General features: G+C 36.0%; 5 protein-coding genes across 9 annotated transcripts in view; 3 read left to right on the top strand and 2 right to left on the bottom strand.

The window, feature by feature from the left end:
- LOC118280114 (pyruvate dehydrogenase (acetyl-transferring) kinase, mitochondrial) overlaps positions 1-1,805 on the top strand; it is a 44,678-nt gene extending 42,873 nt beyond the window's left edge. The window contains exons 8-9 of the mRNA XM_050702528.1: positions 582-691; positions 1,373-1,805. Of these exons, the coding sequence (XP_050558485.1) occupies positions 582-691; positions 1,373-1,549 (287 nt within the window). The 3' untranslated portion in view covers positions 1,550-1,805. The remainder of the gene's footprint in view (positions 1-581; positions 692-1,372) is intronic.
- Positions 1-18,019, bottom strand: part of LOC118280041 (gastrula zinc finger protein XlCGF57.1-like) — a 65,509-nt gene that overhangs the window by 13,477 nt on the left and 34,013 nt on the right. The window lies entirely within an intron of this gene.
- On the top strand, positions 4,647-7,059 carry LOC118273478 (putative nuclease HARBI1). Its single transcript, XM_035590460.2, has 6 exons — positions 4,647-5,514; positions 5,599-5,867; positions 5,961-6,116; positions 6,193-6,349; positions 6,633-6,878; positions 6,953-7,059. Exons 1-6 carry the CDS (start codon positions 5,291-5,293, stop codon positions 6,960-6,962), a joined length of 1,062 nt encoding a protein of 353 aa, XP_035446353.2. The 5' UTR covers positions 4,647-5,290; the 3' UTR covers positions 6,963-7,059.
- LOC126912100 (uncharacterized) lies at positions 7,497-10,692 on the bottom strand. The gene is made up of 3 exons (XM_050702542.1): positions 8,949-10,692; positions 8,371-8,725; positions 7,497-8,016 (listed from the first exon to the last, which is right to left on the bottom strand). Exons 1-3 carry the CDS (start codon positions 9,189-9,191, stop codon positions 7,859-7,861), a joined length of 756 nt encoding a protein of 251 aa, XP_050558499.1. The 5' UTR covers positions 9,192-10,692; the 3' UTR covers positions 7,497-7,858.
- Positions 11,701-18,019, top strand: part of LOC118279867 (methionine--tRNA ligase, cytoplasmic) — a 34,787-nt gene continuing 28,468 nt past the window's right edge. For 2 of the 4 annotated variants that reach the window (XM_050702521.1, XM_050702522.1), the window contains exons 1-5: positions 11,701-11,900; positions 14,643-14,769; positions 15,555-15,708; positions 16,631-16,774; positions 17,481-17,578. In XM_050702521.1, the coding sequence (XP_050558478.1) occupies positions 11,798-11,900; positions 14,643-14,769; positions 15,555-15,708; positions 16,631-16,774; positions 17,481-17,578 (626 nt within the window). In that variant the 5' untranslated portion in view covers positions 11,701-11,797. The remainder of the gene's footprint in view (positions 11,901-14,642; positions 14,770-15,554; positions 15,709-16,630; positions 16,775-17,480; positions 17,579-18,019) is intronic. The other 2 variants (XM_050702520.1, XM_050702519.1) reach the window with 2 other exon arrangements.

Here is an 18,019-nt window from a genome sequence, read left to right as displayed (position 1 = left end):
AGACCAATGGCCCATATACCAGTGGCGCCATCTAGTAATATTATAAAGCTGAAGAGTTTGTTTGTCTGAACGCGCTAATCTCCGGAACTACTGGTCCGATTTGAATAATTCTTTTTTTGTTGGATAGCGCAATTATCGAGGGAGGTTATAGGCTATAAAACATCACGCTATGACCAATAGGAGCCGAGCAGAGCGGGAGAAACCGCGCGGAAGTAGCTAGTTTAAAAATAAAAACGTTCCCCACACTATGGTTTTCTCCTGTGTCGTGGGTGCGTTTACAAACATACAAGTTCACATACACATGACACCCAGACCCGAAACAACAATTTGTGGATCACACAAACAGTTGCTCCGTGCGGGAATCGAACCCGCTACATTTTGCGCGGTAGCCGATCGCCCAGCTACCGCACCAACCGTGCAGTCAACCTATAAATAAAGATAAAAAAGGATAAAAAGTTAGCTCAAATTCTGTCTGTATACCTAATGAAAATCCGTTCAGTAATTTTAGTGTAATTGACGGACAAACACCCAAACAAACAACTTTCATATTTGTAATACTATATTATTATTTATTCTTTCAGGATACGGGTATGGCTTGCCGATCTCTCGGCTGTACGCCCGCTACTTCCACGGCGACCTGATGCTGATGTCGTGCGAGGGTCACGGTACGGACGCCGTCATCTATTTGAAGGTAAGGTTACTATAGTATTACCTAAGGGGTAGACAGAGGTGCATATTTAGAATATAATATCACTCACATTTCAAAAGTTATGTTATGAGTCCCTAGAGAGCTCTTATACCCGAATATTCAAACGCTACTCAATTTTAAGACGCTCTCAAATGTAGTTCTGTCACTATCAATTCTTTATAAAATGACAGAGATAGCACGATATTTAAGTACAATTTAAAATTGAGTAGCGTTTGAGTATTCGGGCGTTAGAGTCGTTTTGCTAACTAAACTAAAATTTGCAATACAAAAGTTTACGTCTTCACTATTGAATATCGACAAAAACTATTGTTGTTAACTTATGGTAGAGGTATTCAAGTATTCAAGTATTCAAGTATTTATTGCATCCATAATGTACACAGGTGTTAAAAAATACAGTATTAAGTCACAATTATGGACCCTGTCGGGCACAGCAAAATATAAAATTCGTAGGAGAGAGGAAGGGCTTTTAGTATTAATTTAATGTCGTATTCGAATTAATTAAATAAGTACTGGATACTATCCCAGATTCCGTATTACGGAGAATTTTTGGAAAACCGAAAATTCACTATCTCTTAATCGGCAGTAACGGTTTCGACATGAAGCAGTCCATTTTTATCTATAACACTGAAAGTTTTCTTAAATATATATTTTCTATTTTTCCAGGCTCTATCAAACGAAGCGAACGAATTGCTACCAGTGTTCAATCGAACCTCAACGAAATTCTACAGGCCGGTCACTCAGCTTGCAGACTGGTCCGGATCCCTCAACACAAGCAACTCACAATGCAAGAACCGAGACAAGGTCTCGCCCCTCTCCTCCCCCGTCTCCCATAGCCTATAGTCAACAACTAAGGAGTGACGACACTCCTTACAACGGGTAATTTCTACCTGCATACGATGTTTACGAAAAATTTTTTCTTCGTAAAAAATCAGCCTGTATATAGAATCGATGAAGTAATGTAGGGTTTAGGTTATAAACAGTGCTTTTTGTAAAACTTACTACCTTTTTTTTTGAAGGAAGATGTCGGTTTTGAAATTGTAAAATTGTGTGTTTTGGGACGCAATTTCTTACTATGAAATTATAGGGTGACTGGTAATTAGTGAACGATATTTAAACACGGGATTGTACTCATGAACTTTCACAAAGAAACTTTTTTGTATACTCATTAGTTTTATTTTTATCACTATAACGACACAACAAAATTTCACGCGAGCGTGCTTTCTCATGATCAGCTGTTAGCAGCGAGACGCTCGCGTTCGCGTTATGGGAAGACTAGTAGGTATTTTGAAACATTACGCGCACGTGCTAATGAAATATTGTTGTTTTGTTATTGTGACAAAAATAAAGTGAATAATGAGTATACGAAAATAGTTTCTTTGGAAAAGTTGTTTGTAATCATGAGTACAATCACGTGTTTAAATATCGTTCACTAATTACCAGTCACCCTACCTATGACACTCAAATATTACAATATTTGAGTTTAATTTATTTCTTAACTAGTTATTTGTGATCAACTAGTTATTTAAATAAAGCAATAAAATTATGTACAAGTCTTAAACAAATTGTTTAGACGATGTATTTCTCAATATCTAAATATTAACTATAAAATTACCATAAATTAATGGAGAATAATGACATATTTGTACCTACTCTCCCTTCAAAAATAACGAATACCTACTTAATATATAATAATTATAACTTATAATTTAAAAAAGCACTGAGATTGGCTATTGAAAATTATTTTGTTAAAATTATTTGTTAAACGGAAGCTGTACAATTTTTGTTTTTAATGTTAAATATATGTTTTTGTGATACTCGAAGGTTAGATATTGTTTCTGGGCTCGCTAATGGACTGATTAATGTGAGCTCTAATGGTGTTTCGTGATTTTGTTTTGAAAATTAAATATGTAAAAAGAAAATGAAACTAACTCGCGCACTCAGTGTCATTTAATGGTTACTTAACCCAGTCCTTAGCAATTGTTTTCCATACAAAATCGTTACTAAAGAAAAGTTTAAGTAAGCATTAAATGATTCTGAGTGTGGCAGTTACTCTATAATATTGGTAAGATACCCATCACATATAGATGCGGATTAAGAATAGCTGAGTCCGTTTCCACCAGAGATGTGCTATGCCACGTTGCTGTGTTTGCGTTTGGCTTCCACCAATCATATTTATTGGTACACATAGCTTAGCATTGGTGGAAACGGACTCAGCTATGTTTCTAATATGGAAAGATACGTGCTATGGATGGCTTCCCTACTATCACCAATGCCAAAAAATCGAGTGAAAGTGGTATCGGCAATCTGATTGCTGATACTTACATAGGCAATCCGATCGCTGTCGATACAGTGGACGCAGTCTGATAACTTAATCCGTTTGATGCTATCTGTCCGATGCGGACCTGTGGACGCTTACTTTAAAACTGATTATGTATGGCGCCTTTCTTGTCATTTTGGATTCGAAACAAAATCATGAAACGTCATAGTGCAGGTAATGGGGCGATAATTAAATTAACTACTCTACTAATGTATTAGATTTAGTAAACAAATATCATAGGATAGTATTTAGGTAAGGCAGTGTGACTGAGGGAACTAGACATTATAATTATAAATATTTAATCACATTTTTAAATTTTTTTCAATATTAAAATATTTCCGCCATTTCTGTCGGCCATTTAGATTTTTTGCGTTTGTTCGTTTTATTGTCCAATAGTTCAATTCAAAGCTTAAATGATTATTTCATTTTGGACATTTATTTCCCCATTATTAGAACTTGAGACGGGATATTTGTCATGTTTATCTATTTCTATGAGTTTCCGATATTTCGGCACTGTTGCAAGCGCCATGATCACGGATGAACTGGAGTATATATATGCGGGTGGATTTTTATGAGCAGACAAATCGGTCTACCCTCTTTCTAGTTCGTTTTTTACTAATGACACCGCTACTACGGTCACTTGTATCACTTGTAACTCGATTCAATTCTCGACACACAAAACTCACTGTGGCCGCTCGCGAACTTTCTTCTTTCTTGGTACTTTTGCGGGTTTTACAGAATTTATTTTCCCTTTATATTGTGATTAAATATTTCTAAATGCAATATTCTAACTCCATTATAAACGATGTTTGCTATGTGTATGAGATCTCGTACAATTTTGTATATCATTCAATACGAATTAGAACGTAGTGTAGTGAAGATAATTTTGTTCTAAATGACAAAGGAAATCATTATAACTTTCGTGAGACATACTAAATTAATTATTATGTTATCGGCTTACTCACGTAACTGTTTGACGAGGAACTCGACTAGTTTCAAGCCATGCTAGAGAACTTGTAGCAACGCGACAATCGCCGCGTCGTGTGTCGCGGAATGCTGCGCATGAATATGAGCCTCTAGCATGGCTTGAAACTAGTCGAGTTCCTCGTCAAACAGTTACGTGACTAAACCGATAACATAATAATTGACAAAGGAAATCTTGTTTCGGAATAGAATATATTTTTTAATAGAAAATTACAATGACGGACCTAAGAATAGCGGTGTAGATAGGGAAATGTGAAATGTCGAGTTAAAAATACCGGGACGGATAAATAAATTAAATAATTTAATATTGTAATAATTTAACTAAGATAACGCCTTAATTTACAGCTGTTTAGTGAAAATTTACTTAATTATTGTGTAATTAGAGAAGATTAGTTAACGCAAATTCCTACAAAAATAAAATAGGCAGTTTCTTCACTCTTTATCTTTATTTGAAATAGAACTAAAGTACATTTTCATTGAAACTAGTTTTAAGATTATGTAAATTGTACGTTAGGAAACAGAAAATGGAATTTCTGACATTGAATACTGAAATGCTACTCAATTTTAAGTTGTATTTAAATATCGTGTTATCTCTGTCATTTTATAAAGAATTAGTAACGACAGAACTAGTCTTAAGCACGTCTTAAAATTTTAGTAGCGTTTGAGTATTCGAACATTAATTACATAAATTATGACCATCAAAAACAATAGCGTTACTCATTTGTAAAGCTGGCTAAGCACATGTAACTCTATGGAGTTGAGTTCATGGGCGACACTGACCACTTACTACAACATAACAAGTGATCCTTTTACTTGTGTATACCATAAAAATATCAGAATTTCCATGTGTTTTATGGAATGTAATAATTAATGTCTATCTGCCGCATTCAGAGTTATTTAATGGATATTTAAACCATTCCTTAGTAACGATTTTGTATCGAAAACAATTGCTAAGGAGTGGGTTAATGCCCGGTTCCTATAATTGAGAAACGATCCGTTTTAGTTACGAATAGTAGTTTTATATACGAGGCGTAAGCTTAAACCGTTCCTATAAAAAACGTCTCGTCGCGCAACTTACTGACGGCTTGTAACTAACGGATGGGAGGGCACCGGTAAGCGTAAAGTATAGAGATGACAGTCCATGGCGTTCCTATAAATATTTTAACCGTCCGTAGATTGTCAAGATGATTATTCGTAATGTCACTTGGTTACCAGCCGATGTCGGTCGGTTAGAGTAGAATTTAGAAAGAAACTTCACCGTTTTCCTTGTAAATTTTAAAATGTCCAGTTCAGAGAGTGATAGAGAAGCGTTTGATATTCTATCACACATCAATGAAAGTGATTCAGACGAAGATAACAGGCGTAGCAGAACATATAAAGAAAGAGTAAACTATTTAGCGTCGCTGGATTCATACGAATTTCAAGTGAGATTTCGACTCGACAAAGCGTCTACTGAAGAGTTACTTCTTGAAATTCATCCGCATATAAAAGTAACAGGATCCAGGTAAGTATCTTGGAGGCATTTGAAAGTATTGTATACTTATTCTAAAAATTTAAACATAACCTAAATAAATTGATATTATTTCAGGAATCATGGGATTTCTCCACTACATCAGCTATTGCTGACCTTAAGATTTTATGCTTTAGGAACGATGTTGTTGTCAGTGGCAGATTTTGTGGGTGTGTCAAAAACGTCGGCATGTCGTATTGTGCGTGATATTAGTTTTGCTATCGCTAAACTTTATAGTAAATACATTTTCATGCACACTGACACAGAACATGAGTTCTATAATATAGCTCGGTTCCCACGTGTTCTTGGTGCAATTGATGGTACACACATCAGAATACAATCACCATGTAAGTCTCCATGAAATTAAATAAGAAGTTAGTTAGGTAGGTACATATAAAAACAGTTTCACTCGTTTTTAAATACCACTTTTTTCAACACAGGTTCTCATGTTGGTGAAGAATTTAGAAACCGAAAAGGTTACTTTTCTCTTAATGTGCAAGCAGTATGTAATGCCAATCTGCTTTTCATGAATGTGGTGGCTCGTTGGCCTGGCTCTGCTCATGATGCCACTATATTCAATGCTTCCGAACTGCGTGGTAAGAACATATACCTATCTGTAAGTATTTACTTGTTCCCATAATTTAAACAGAAATAAAGCATCCTTTTTTTCAGCACAATGTGAAAGTGGATTATTTGGCAACAGATGGTTACTGGGAGATAGTGCATATCCTCTGAAACCTTACCTTTTACCACCACTACTAAACCCGCAAACACAAGGACAAATTTTGTACAACGAAGCGCATATCCGAACAAGAAATTGCATTGAAAGGTAGGTTGACAATTTCATACATTCATTATAATGTTGTAACATATCACCAGTTATGTTTAAGTTCCATGTAATAGAAGGCTGGTCTTTTGCCAACAACAGAGGACATCCAGATTCCGTGGTACTACTGAGAAATTTTCGACAAACCGAAAGATTTTTAAGAAATTCCTGATAAAAAAACCCAATAACCCAACATAGGTGAGAGGTATATATATAGATATCACTATTTATAATTTAATTAAACTGTAGCAAGAAAATTAATTATCTACTAATTATTTGGTTTTAGATGTTTCGGGGTATGGAAGCGACGATTTCCTGTTGTGGGTTTAACTTTGCGCCTGAGTCTCTTACGAGCTCACTCAGTAATAATAGCTACAGCAGTGCTACATAATATTTGTCGCTCAAAGAGTTTAGCAGATGTACCTCCGGAGATGGAACTTCCAAATGCAGAGGCAGTGCCTGTTTCCAGTAATGCTGAGGAGATGAGTAATTATATGGAAAGAGATTTATTGATTACAGAATATTTCAATAAGTGAGTATTACTTAAAAAAAATAAAATAAAAATAAAATATAATCACTACTTCAAAATTTCTTTATTTTTTTCAGTTTACACTAATGAAGATAATAATCTATAAATAATCAAGAGTAGTAGTAACAATGAACTGCTAAGTATTAGTTCTCTGATAAATGTAATGAAAAGGCTGGCTATTTCTCGGTCAGAAGATAAGTACATTCAAAGTGGCAATGCGGCCGGTCTTCTTGGAACGTTTTCCTGATGCGGACGAGTACTTTGACGCAACGTCACGCCTTTTATACAGAGGTGCTCATTGCGACACATAATGCCGCTATACACCCACTTTTCACCATTTGTGTTATAAGTCCCAGGTAATAGGGGATGAGTCTATTGCCACATACTAGACACAATTCCAGACTCCGTGCTACTACTGAGAAATTTTCGAAAAACCGAAACACCCCAGTAATACTTTGCCCGACCCGGGAATCGAACCCGAGACCCCTTGTTCGGCAGTCGCATTTGCGACGACTCGACCAACGAGGCAGTCAGTTTTAGTTTTAAATTAGTTTTTATTTTATATTTTAAGTTGTATATATAAAATAAATGTATTTTATTTGAAATAAAAAAAGAAAAGTAATAAAATTAACAAATTTGTATATTATATGTTTTATTTTACATTATTACATTACTACATTCCACCCGATGAAATCTTAGAGAAAGTGACAAGTGTTTTGCGATCCACATGTAGTGGGTTTGCTGTTCCATTTGGTGGTGATTGAGTAGGTGCTACAGAAAATGTCATCTTTGAATTGGACAATGCTGATGATTTGATGCAAGTTCCTAAACAACTTGACACAAATGATGTATCAGTCAACATCCAGGATGAATCACTTTTGCCTACATGTACAAAAAAGAGGAAAACAGACTTTAGTTCTCAAGCTGGGACTTCAGAAGGCAACACAGGCGAATCAGGTGCTAAATATGTAAATGGAAGAAAACTAAATATTATTATTACAATTCTTTTCCTTATTGGCTAACTCCAATTTCAATATTTTAATCTCTATATCTAATTTTTCTGCCTTTTTATCATAGTATCTTGCCATTGCCAAATTACATTGGAGCCGTCCATCATCCTGGTTCGTTTTAAACTTTTTGGCTGTAATAAAAAAGCTCAGATTAGGTTTCACTAATAAAAATATTTCACAATCACACAACGTCACGCCTTTTATCCCTGAAGGAGTAGGCAGAGGTGCACATTATGGCACACAATGCCACTGTGTATACCCACATTTCACAATTTATTTAAATAAAAAAATAAACATAAACACTATTATTAGAACTTATGACGGGATATATACCATGTTTATTGAATTTGGTGAGTTTCCGATATTGTAAATGCCGGTATGGTAAATGGTAAATATCCCGTCATAAGTTCTAATAATAGTGTTAGTGACCATGTCAGTTTAAAAACTTATAACATAAACACTGTTAATATAAAAAGTGATTTTACCTTTGCTTTGCAGAGGCTTAGACATCATTCCATATATATGTTTAGCACCTGGTTCGCGTGTGTTGCCTTCTGAAGTACCAGCTTGGGAACTATCGTCTATTTTCCTCTTTTTTGGACATGTAGGCAAAAGTGATTCTTCCTGGATGTTAACTGATGCAACATTTGTGTTAAGTTGTTCAGGAATTTGCATCCAATCAGCATTGTCCAATTCAAAGATTTCATTCACATTTTCTGTAGCACCTACTCCATCACCACCAAATGGAACATCAAACCCACTACATGTGGGTCCCAAAACACTTGCCACTTTCTCAAGAATTTCATCGGGTGGAATGAAATCTGGTTTGCCACCACCTGTCTGCAATAAAATAAAACACATTATTATTAATTTGATTGATCGTGATCTGCCGAGTCTTTTCCCAACTATGTTGGAGTCAGCTACCAGTCTAACCCGAAGCAGTTGTTTTACATGGAGTGACTGCCTACCTGGCCTAGTGTATTTGGATAGACAGACATAAGAGTGGGATTCATGGATGTAAACCACAACATACAGCTAGTTATTCATAATAATATAATCTTACCTTTAAATTGTTCATCCTTATATTGGCAGCTCTCTTACGAGCTGCTTTTTTTAAATTGTCCCATTTTAATTTAAGCTGACCGACCTGACGTGGTATTTGACCACTTTTTGAATTAAATTTGTTCGTTAAAGAAATCCACGATTCCTCCTTCAGTTTGTTGGTGGCAGCATTGGTCTCTTTGGTAATTACTACTGGGTGGCTTTGGATTAAATCCACGAGTAGTGAAACCTCATCTTTGCTCATAACCTTCTTTATTTTCTGTAATATAAATAAGTATTCTTGAATGAGGGTTTACCGAAGCAAAATGTACAACTTTGTAGAAATAGCTCATACAAGATGTTATCTTTAGGTACTCACCGGCGTAATATCCATTTCAAAAAATAGGTAACTTCTTTTCAAATGACAATAACACCTCAATTCTTATTTTACACGGCCCTTGTGAAAAGGAAAAGAATTTGAATGCTCGCGCTTACAAAGTTTGACGGATGTCAAGCGTCAGTGCAAAGAGTATTATAATAAGTATGCATAGGGAAACTTACGTTCCGTTCCTAGTGTAAGATGCATTCAATTGTGTTGGTAAGGAAAAAAACATATCAAGCCGATGCCTGCAATGGTATAGTTAGTTACATATCCTAAAAAAACTAAATGATTCATTTGTATGTAAATCTAACTTAATTTATTTTGAATTTTGTGTTATTTTAAATTTCAATTTTGCTTATAACGAAACGCACGCCTGGAAGTGAAGAGGGCTCTGTATTTCAATAACCAACGGATGTTCGTTGACAGCAGGTAAAGAAAGTTAATTGTGGAACGGTAATAACGAGACGTAGTCCGTACTCGAAAAACGGATAGTAGTTCTTATACCACGACGGTTCGTTAAATATAGGAACCGGGCATAAATAAACATTAAATGATTTTGAGTGCAGTAGTAATTCACCAATAAGTGAAATGGACAGTTTTTTTCGTTATCAAGATGTATATTGTATTTTTATTACGAAAATAGTTTTCTATTTTATTTTTGATATCTTAAATGCTCTATAAGTATACTAAATCACGAAATAAGCATTGTAAATATCAGAATCTATTCATTTCTTGATTTCTGCAATTTTCACAAAACCTAAACTAAATGCACTTTGACAAGGGATAATTTCTGAATATAAAAATAAACTGATACAAAATAAAACTGTTTTCTATACAAATAGATATTAAGTATAAAATTTTGTCTTACTTTTTATTGAGAAAATACAGAAATCAGTTGTAATAATTACCTAATATTGTTGATTATATCTGTCAATATTTCATAAACTCGCAAATTGGATGTACGAAATTTTTAACAAAAATGGAATAAAAATTATGGACTTTTTGTAAATAACTACTTACCTCGGTACTTAGTCATTTAATAGTTACTTAATCCATTCCTTAGCAATTGTTTTTGATACAAAATCGTTACTAAGGAATAGTTTGAGTAATCATTAAATGACTGAGTACGGCGATTAATTATTAAGCGAAGCAATAAATAAATTTAACTATTTTTGAAGATACGCCTATTTCTATGTACCTGTTGGTATTGTAAAACAAATGTAATGTTACTCATTTGCATTTTACTTGTTCTTATAATTGTGTATAAGTTTTATTCCAAAATCGATATTGTGTAATTTAAAGTAATATTAGTTAGCGATAAAATATTGCGTTTAGTATAGTCGAACATTAGTGAGGAAGAAATATTTAAATAAACTTTTATCACGTAGAATTTGTGTTTTTATTGGTGTGAGTAATGTGAAACACCTTTTTCTCTAAAATTATTGGACTGAGGCGTTTGTGATGCAAGGCCTATGGAAGATCAGTCAACGTCAACACTTTTTTTGAGTGGGAATCATCCAATGATTTTTCCCTCCTACTGATTAAAGGTTTTTTTCGAGCTGGAGCCCCGGTAACCCGCTAGGCAGTCTACAGCTCCAAACCGGCATCAGCCCTCCTGGGCCCCATCTGTGGCGGTCTGATGGCTAAGTGTTTTAACGCTTCTCTGCCCGGGTTGCTGGAAAACTGGATGAAAAAGCCTAGTTCAGAATCCTGCTTAGTTGGCTTATCTCCTGAAAGTACATAATGGGCTATCGAAAAGTGGGTGCTATACAGAATGTGTATACAGGCTGTATAGCTGTAAGCTGTATGGCTGTAAAGGGACAAATAAACAGCGTGAATTTATGTAAAAGAGGTAACATGTATTTTGATTTGACCTAGATTTTATTAATAAATGACACATTTTTTGTCATATTCTAAGATAATCTTTAAAATTTTGCTGTAAACGAATTAACCAACCATAATCATCAATATGGAATCTATCAAGCAAAGATGTGTTTTCTGAATGCAATGCAAAGTACGTAAAGTAACAAAAAAAATATATATTCTGCTTATCCAATTTGCTGATAAATAAAATCTGCACCTTTTTTTTTGTATTTAGTCTGTGGCAAAATATTATTTTATTGACCGAATCGACATTGAAATGAACGCGCCCACTAAAATTCGACTAAGTTAAAGAGTACACAAAAATGTACACGCGAACAACGTCGCAATGCGCTTTTGAAATCGGAGGGGTTTCTAAAAAGTCAATGAGCTGAGCTGTCATTTTTTTTGAGCGTGTCAGCTACGTTCCAGTTTTCAGAAATGGTTAGTTAAACAGTACTCATAACGCTATCTCTGTCTTATTTAAGTAAAAAGACAGAGAACAAACATCGATAAAATACATTTCCTCAAGATTCTAATTCATTTTCTGCCAGCTGGGTAAACCGTAGAGGTTATGGAAAATTGTTATTGATCTAAAAATTACTTTTAAGACTGAAATTTGTATTAAAATGAAGATTTACACAAACGAAAACAACACTTCTACGTTAAAGCTGCTTATTGCGGCTAACTTAGCGGGGAAGAAAGTGGAACTTGTCAGCGCTTCGTTCGAAGGTAGGCAGATTTTCCTCTTGGTCCTTTTAAGTTAAATAAATCATGTCTTATTATGCTTTTGTGTGCATCAGTATCTAATATCTAGCATGAATTTAGTTCTTCACTAACCGGCGACTAACTTTAGTTCAAATTCTCTGAAAAATCCATTTAAAAGTTGAATAAAAATATGATGTTTTCTTATTAGAACCTGCTTGATGCGACCTCATGCATGCTTAACATAAATTGTGTTCGTGAGCCATGACAGAATTAAAAAAAAAGCAGCTTAAATGTTTTTTGTTTTGACTTAATGCCTTGAAATTAATGCTTTTGCATACATATACTAAGTGATTCATCTCTTGCAATACTAAAAATTACTTAAGCATAGTATTTATTGCATCAGAAACTAACTTAGGAACATAGGTATTAATGTTTTATCCTTATAAATGTTGTTAAACATAGTGTCCAAGGGCTTTTCTGTAATGTTATTTTTTCTAAGTGGTGTTTTTTTATACCACAACGGTGGCAAGATAGTGTTTGGCCCTCCTGGTGGGAATTGGTTACATTCTATCAATCTTTTTTTTCTTTGTCTCCAATACAAAGTTGTCAACTATTCTTCCAGTGTCGAGTGGTGACGGCAGATTATGGAACTCTTCTCTTTATTCTCTTTCGGTGATCCCTCATATTCCTCCAAGAAACATACTTGCCAAGTCATTTGTCAGTCAAATAGTCACTGAGAAACGAAATAGTTTTTTATTATACAATTGTATTGGCGACTGCCTTGTTTGTCGACTAGTTGCAAGTGCGACTACCAGGCAAGGGGTCTCGGGCTAAAGTATTTTATTCTCTGTGACTCGAAACTAGTAGAGCTTTTCTCCATAAATTTACGCGAGTAAACCGTGATATTTATTAACTACAAAAATGTTTACTTATGCCAAAAAACTGTTTATACGACTTTATATCAGAATGCAGATTAAGTATAAACATTGGTTATTTGATAGTGTGGATGGCCACTAACCACTATCTGTGTTTACTTTACTATGTTGTTGTTGGATGGATAATAGGTGTTTTGATAATATGATGTGATAGCTGGTTTGCATAGATAGGTATTACATTTGATAAAGCATGTTATAGTTCTCTGGTTATTTTTCGGTATATTTTTCATTATTCATTTATTCATAATTCAACAACAATGTAGACTTACAGTAACAATACCAAATTGTTTACATGTTTTTAAAATTACATTAAATTAAAATAAAATCTTAAATTAATTACAACAAATCTCACATTAATTATTATGTTATCGGCTTACTCACGTAGTGTTTTGACGATTAACTCGACTACTTTCAAGCCATGCAAGAGGCTCATATTCACCTACGCAGCCGCCGGCGAACGAGTCGAACGAGCCAACAACGTCGCACGCGCCGTATAGTACGCGCGATTCCAGGCAGAGGGCGCGATGGGCGCGAAACTCGAGTCGTCAGTAGCATCGTGACAATCGCCGCGTCGTGTGTCGCGAAATGCTCCTCATGAATATGAGCCTCTTGCATGGCTTGAAACTAGTCGAGTTAATCGTCAAAACACTACGTGAGTAAGCCGATAACATAATAATTAATTTAGTATGTCTCACGAAAGTTACAATAAAATCAAATCTCACATTTAAAATAAAATTCTCATTTATTTATTTATTAAGGCTTACCAAATAAGATACATACAAACAATCTTAAAAATATGGGAAATAACAGTTAGTGTATGCTCTTAAATTAAAGGTAGACTCAACATTATTTTTATTTAAAATTACTTAGTATTAAAATTACAAAATGTATTTTGACACAGACCAACACTTTCAAAAAATAAATCTGCATCTGGATTGCACTGCCAAAGACTGTTAATTAAATGTATGTTTTTTTGGTATAAGTGGTTTGATTTACTTATGATATAAGTAGGTAGTATTTTTCAGACTTAGGAGAAGGTTTTAGGTATATTACCCGACTTAAAATGGAGATTCGCACTTTAACTCGTGTTTTGTTTTGTCCGCGATTGGTTCGCGTTTGAAATCTGTTTAGATTTCAAACTTTTTTTTTTTATTGGGGCAATTCATCCATTGACTTCCCCGCCTTGGGCGAGGCGAGAGGGAGTATCAGACTCTTACCGACTAAAAACCACCCCGTTCCTTCTCCTGCTTTTCGAGCCGGAGCTCCGGTAACCTTTTACGTTGTCCGTAACTCCGGATCAGGGGCATTTTTCAGACTTAGGAAAAGTTTTTATGTATATTACCCGACTTAAAAACAGAAGTTCGCACTTTAACACGTGTATAACGTTTTGTCAGCGATTGGTTCGCGTTTAAAGTCGGTTTATTTAAACTTAGCTTTAGAATGGAGAATGTTAATATTACGTAAATTAAAAGAAAATAAAACATTCTTATATTTAAATAGCTTTAAAACATTATTAAGTGATAACCTACTACTTAGTTATAAGTATTAAAAAATAAAATATATGAGACGTTGTACTATGACGTCACAGTACAACGTTAATTTTGTATGAGAAATTCAAGTCATCAAAACCTTAGATGCATACCTATAATTTGGTCAGTTTTGATTGTACGACAAAACTAAGTGTACAGATCAATTCGTTACATCGAGGGCTTCATAGTTACACACATGTCTAAAAACGTTAACATTCTCCATTATATTAGTAAGATATTTAGCATGCTAACTAGCTACTAACCGTGGGTAACGGCGACTGAGCTGCGGTCTGTGATTGCAGACGATGTATTCGCAGGGCCGCGCCAGCTGCCCCTGCTGGAGGTGGACGGCAACCTGGCCTTCTTCTCCAGCAACGCTGCAGCATCATACCTGTTCCCCGTGCTTGATTTGTCGGATGATGGACAAAGGTAGGATTTTTTATGTATTTCTTTACTGACTTAAAAGAAGGAAGTTCTCTGTTTGACTTGTATGTAGGTATGTCTTGTATTCTATGTATGTATGTTTGTGCGCGATTATCCCACGTTTGTCTGAAAAGCTAACTGATTTTCCACTGCTATATGCTAAGAAGATATTGTAATAGCTAAGCTGCGAAACGTACGTAACCGTTACCATCGATACTAAGCTATGTAGCTGTGCGGGTAAGGTGTGCTATGAAGAATACCCCAGTACTAAGCTTTGTGTACTAGTGAATATGGTTGGTGGAAGCCAAACGCATCTACAGCACATCTCTGGTGGAAGTAAGATGTGTTTCTGTGCTCATCAAAGTAATTTGCTAATCCAGCTTCACACGAGATTGTATTGATGATTGTTGATTGTTGATTGTTCGATGCCCATTTTGTATGAATATGTATGAAGATTGTGAAATGCAATAGAAGCCAATAAATAATATTATTAATTTATTTGATTTATGACAGGTACTTACGTAAATTAATATTTTAAAAATAAACATATACAAACTAGCTACTCCGCGTGATTTCACACACTGCTCGGTTCCTATTGATCGTAGCGTGATGTTATATACCCTTAACTGACGAACATGCATGAAAAGACTAATGATGATGCGAAAGCAGTATGTAAGATTAGCAGAAATTGGTGATCCATTGATTACACACTGTTCAGACCCTAGCAGTAGTATAATCTACAACAGCTTTAAGATTTACAACTTTTAACTATTCTATTTTGTTCCCCTCAGCGAACAGATGCAGGAGTGGGAGGCGACGCGGCTGCACCCGGCCGTGGCCGCCGTGCTGACTGCCAAGTCTGTGGCCTCGGACCTCAAGCAGGCGCTGCAAGCGTTGCTCTCCACTGTAGACACCAACTTGGCCAAACACAAGTATATTCTAGGGGTGAGTTTTACTTATTTTTTAGTGAAAAAACCATTGCCCCACACTAGGAATTTCTCCTGTGTCGTGGGTGCGTTTACAAACATACAAGTTCACATACACAATACACCCAGACCCGAAACAACAATTTGTGGATCACACAAAGAGTTGCTCCGTGCGGGAATCGAACCCGCTACTCGTTGCGCGGCAGCCAGTTGCCCAGCCACCGCACCAACCGTGCAGTCAAACGTATTTATTACGAGGTTCTTTTTGCCCAGTGGAAACTATCGCTTTCTTTTACTTCTTCTCTAATAATAATTAAGATTAACCCTTCGTATGTTTGGAACGGTGTATCCACACGAGCCACAATGTGTTTTCTATTGTTGTCTTATATACGGCATACGAGAGGTTAAGTGTGCGAGAGCTATGCTTCAGCACGAATGGGCCGGCTCGACCGGAGTGATACCACGACCTCACCGAAAACCGACGTGAAACAACGCTTGCGTTGTGTTAATGAGGTTACCAGAGACCCAATTCCCCCTTCCCAATCTTCCCAATCTTCAAGTCCCCATCAACCCTTAAATTCCTCACCCCTAAAAAGGCGGCAACGCACTTGTAACGCCTCTAGTGTTTCTAGTGTCCATGGAACTAAGATATAAGAAATAAGAACTAAGATGGACCTATGTATGTTGCTATCTCACGTAATCAAATCAAATCAAATTTATTTTCAGAATTGCTTCCATAATTTGTTAGTAACAATGTTCTTAGCCTATGTTAGTAATAAAATAATAACAATTAAACAAAACAATGAAAGAAGTTTAGGCACTTGCTTTCGTGTGCAGGCTTATACAGTGCGCCATTGCTATGTAATAAAACCAATGAATTTGTCTGATTATAGTCCGGAATAAAACATGGTATAATTTCTATACTACTATCATCCTTTCAGGACAAACTGTCAGCGGCAGACATATCAATATGGAGCACACTCTACCCCGTATACTACAATCCTGAACTAAAGTCAGCGTACCTGGCAGAATGCTCGCATATCACGAGGTGGATTGAAGAATTGGCCAGCGCTAAGGCTATACAGGTAACGATTCAAGTTTTTTTTTTAATAAGGAAAGATATACATTTTTAAATAATCTTAAACTATATTTTTATAATAAGTATCGTGAGACATACTAAATTAACTAAAAATCACGGTTTACTCACGTACATTAATGGAGAAAAGCTCTACTAGTTTCGAGTCACAGAGGGACTCTTCATCATGTGCAGCTGTCTAGACGCGAAGACGTCGCGCTGCCTTCTCTGACTAAAAACTAAACTAATAGAGCTTTTCTCCATTTATTTGCGTAAGTAAACCGTGATTTTTAGTTAATTTAAATTGTATATTTTTTAATTAATAAAAAGTATGGCTCATTTACATCAGTTGTTCGATAAATGCTCAACTAGTTTCAAGTCACACCGGGAGTCTTATTAGGTACCTAACTTGAAACTAGTCAAGTACGGGAATCAGACCTGAGTCTTGCACTCTCTTTATCAACGAGACAATCTGTTTATGATAAAGTTTGTAATGTAATTCTAAGATTATTTAGACACCACTGACAAACGGTGACGGAAAACATCGTGAGGAAACCTGGACTTATAATTTCTGATTATAAGTTTGAAATCGCCAACCCGCATTGAGCAAGCGTGGTGATTAATGCTCAAACTGTCTCCGTGTGAGAAGAGACCTTCGGTCAGCAGTGGCCACTTATAGGCTGATGATGTGATGTGATGTGAATCTTGCTTTTTAGGAAGCTGTAAAACAGTGGGGAGGATCCGCTGCCGGTCCATTCGGATCATCATCAGCTCTAGGCATTCCACAAGTGGCTAGCTTATCCTCGCCTGTAGGGTAAGTACATACATACATCGCCATCAGACCACCACAGATGGGGCCCAGTAGGGCTAATGCCTAATCCGGAGCTGCGGACTACCTAGCGGGTTTACCGGGGCTCCGGCTCGAAAAGCAGGAATAGGAACGGGGTGGTTTTTAGTCAGTAACAGTCTGACACTCCCTCTCGCCTCGCCCAAGGCGGGAGAATTCATTGGATGATTTTCCATCCTGAAAAAAAAAGTACATACATACATAAATAACCTCACGCCTGTCTCCCATGGGGGAGACAATGGAACGCCAATTGCTACGAATCTTACACACCTCTTTCGCTTCATCTACAGTCATCAGTTTTTTCATGCATACTCGTCGGTTAAAGGTACTTTTAATTTGGCCCTTCTACACATTGAACGCCGTGGTGGTCACCGGTGACCGACGTTAGCGGAGGATTTGCCTTCAACA

This window comes from Spodoptera frugiperda, chromosome 22 (assembly GCF_023101765.2).
Source record: "Spodoptera frugiperda isolate SF20-4 chromosome 22, AGI-APGP_CSIRO_Sfru_2.0, whole genome shotgun sequence".
Taxonomy (NCBI): Eukaryota; Metazoa; Arthropoda; class Insecta; order Lepidoptera; family Noctuidae; genus Spodoptera; species Spodoptera frugiperda.
The sequence above is the reverse complement of the archived record's forward strand: the minus strand, read 5'-3'. Positions and strand labels throughout refer to the sequence as shown.

Excerpts from the sequence above, each read along its gene's own strand:
- LOC118273478 (XM_035590460.2), top strand. The coding sequence starts at position 5,291 with ATGTCCAGTTCAGAGAGTGATAGAGAAGCGTTTGATATTCTATCACAC. Across the intron at positions 5,868-5,960 it reads CATCAGAATACAATCACCAT|GTTCTCATGTTGGTGAAGAA; the intron begins GTAAGTCTCCAT and ends TTTTCAACACAG. Across the intron at positions 6,117-6,192 it reads CAATGCTTCCGAACTGCGTG|CACAATGTGAAAGTGGATTA; the intron begins GTAAGAACATAT and ends CCTTTTTTTCAG.
- LOC126912100 (XM_050702542.1), bottom strand. The coding sequence starts at position 9,191 with ATGAGCAAAGATGAGGTTTCACTACTCGTGGATTTAATCCAAAGCCAC. Across the intron at positions 8,726-8,948 it reads TAAGGATGAACAATTTAAAG|ACAGGTGGTGGCAAACCAGA; the intron begins GTAAGATTATAT and ends ATTTTATTGCAG. Across the intron at positions 8,017-8,370 it reads TAAGCCTCTGCAAAGCAAAG|CCAAAAAGTTTAAAACGAAC; the intron begins GTAAAATCACTT and ends TTTTTATTACAG.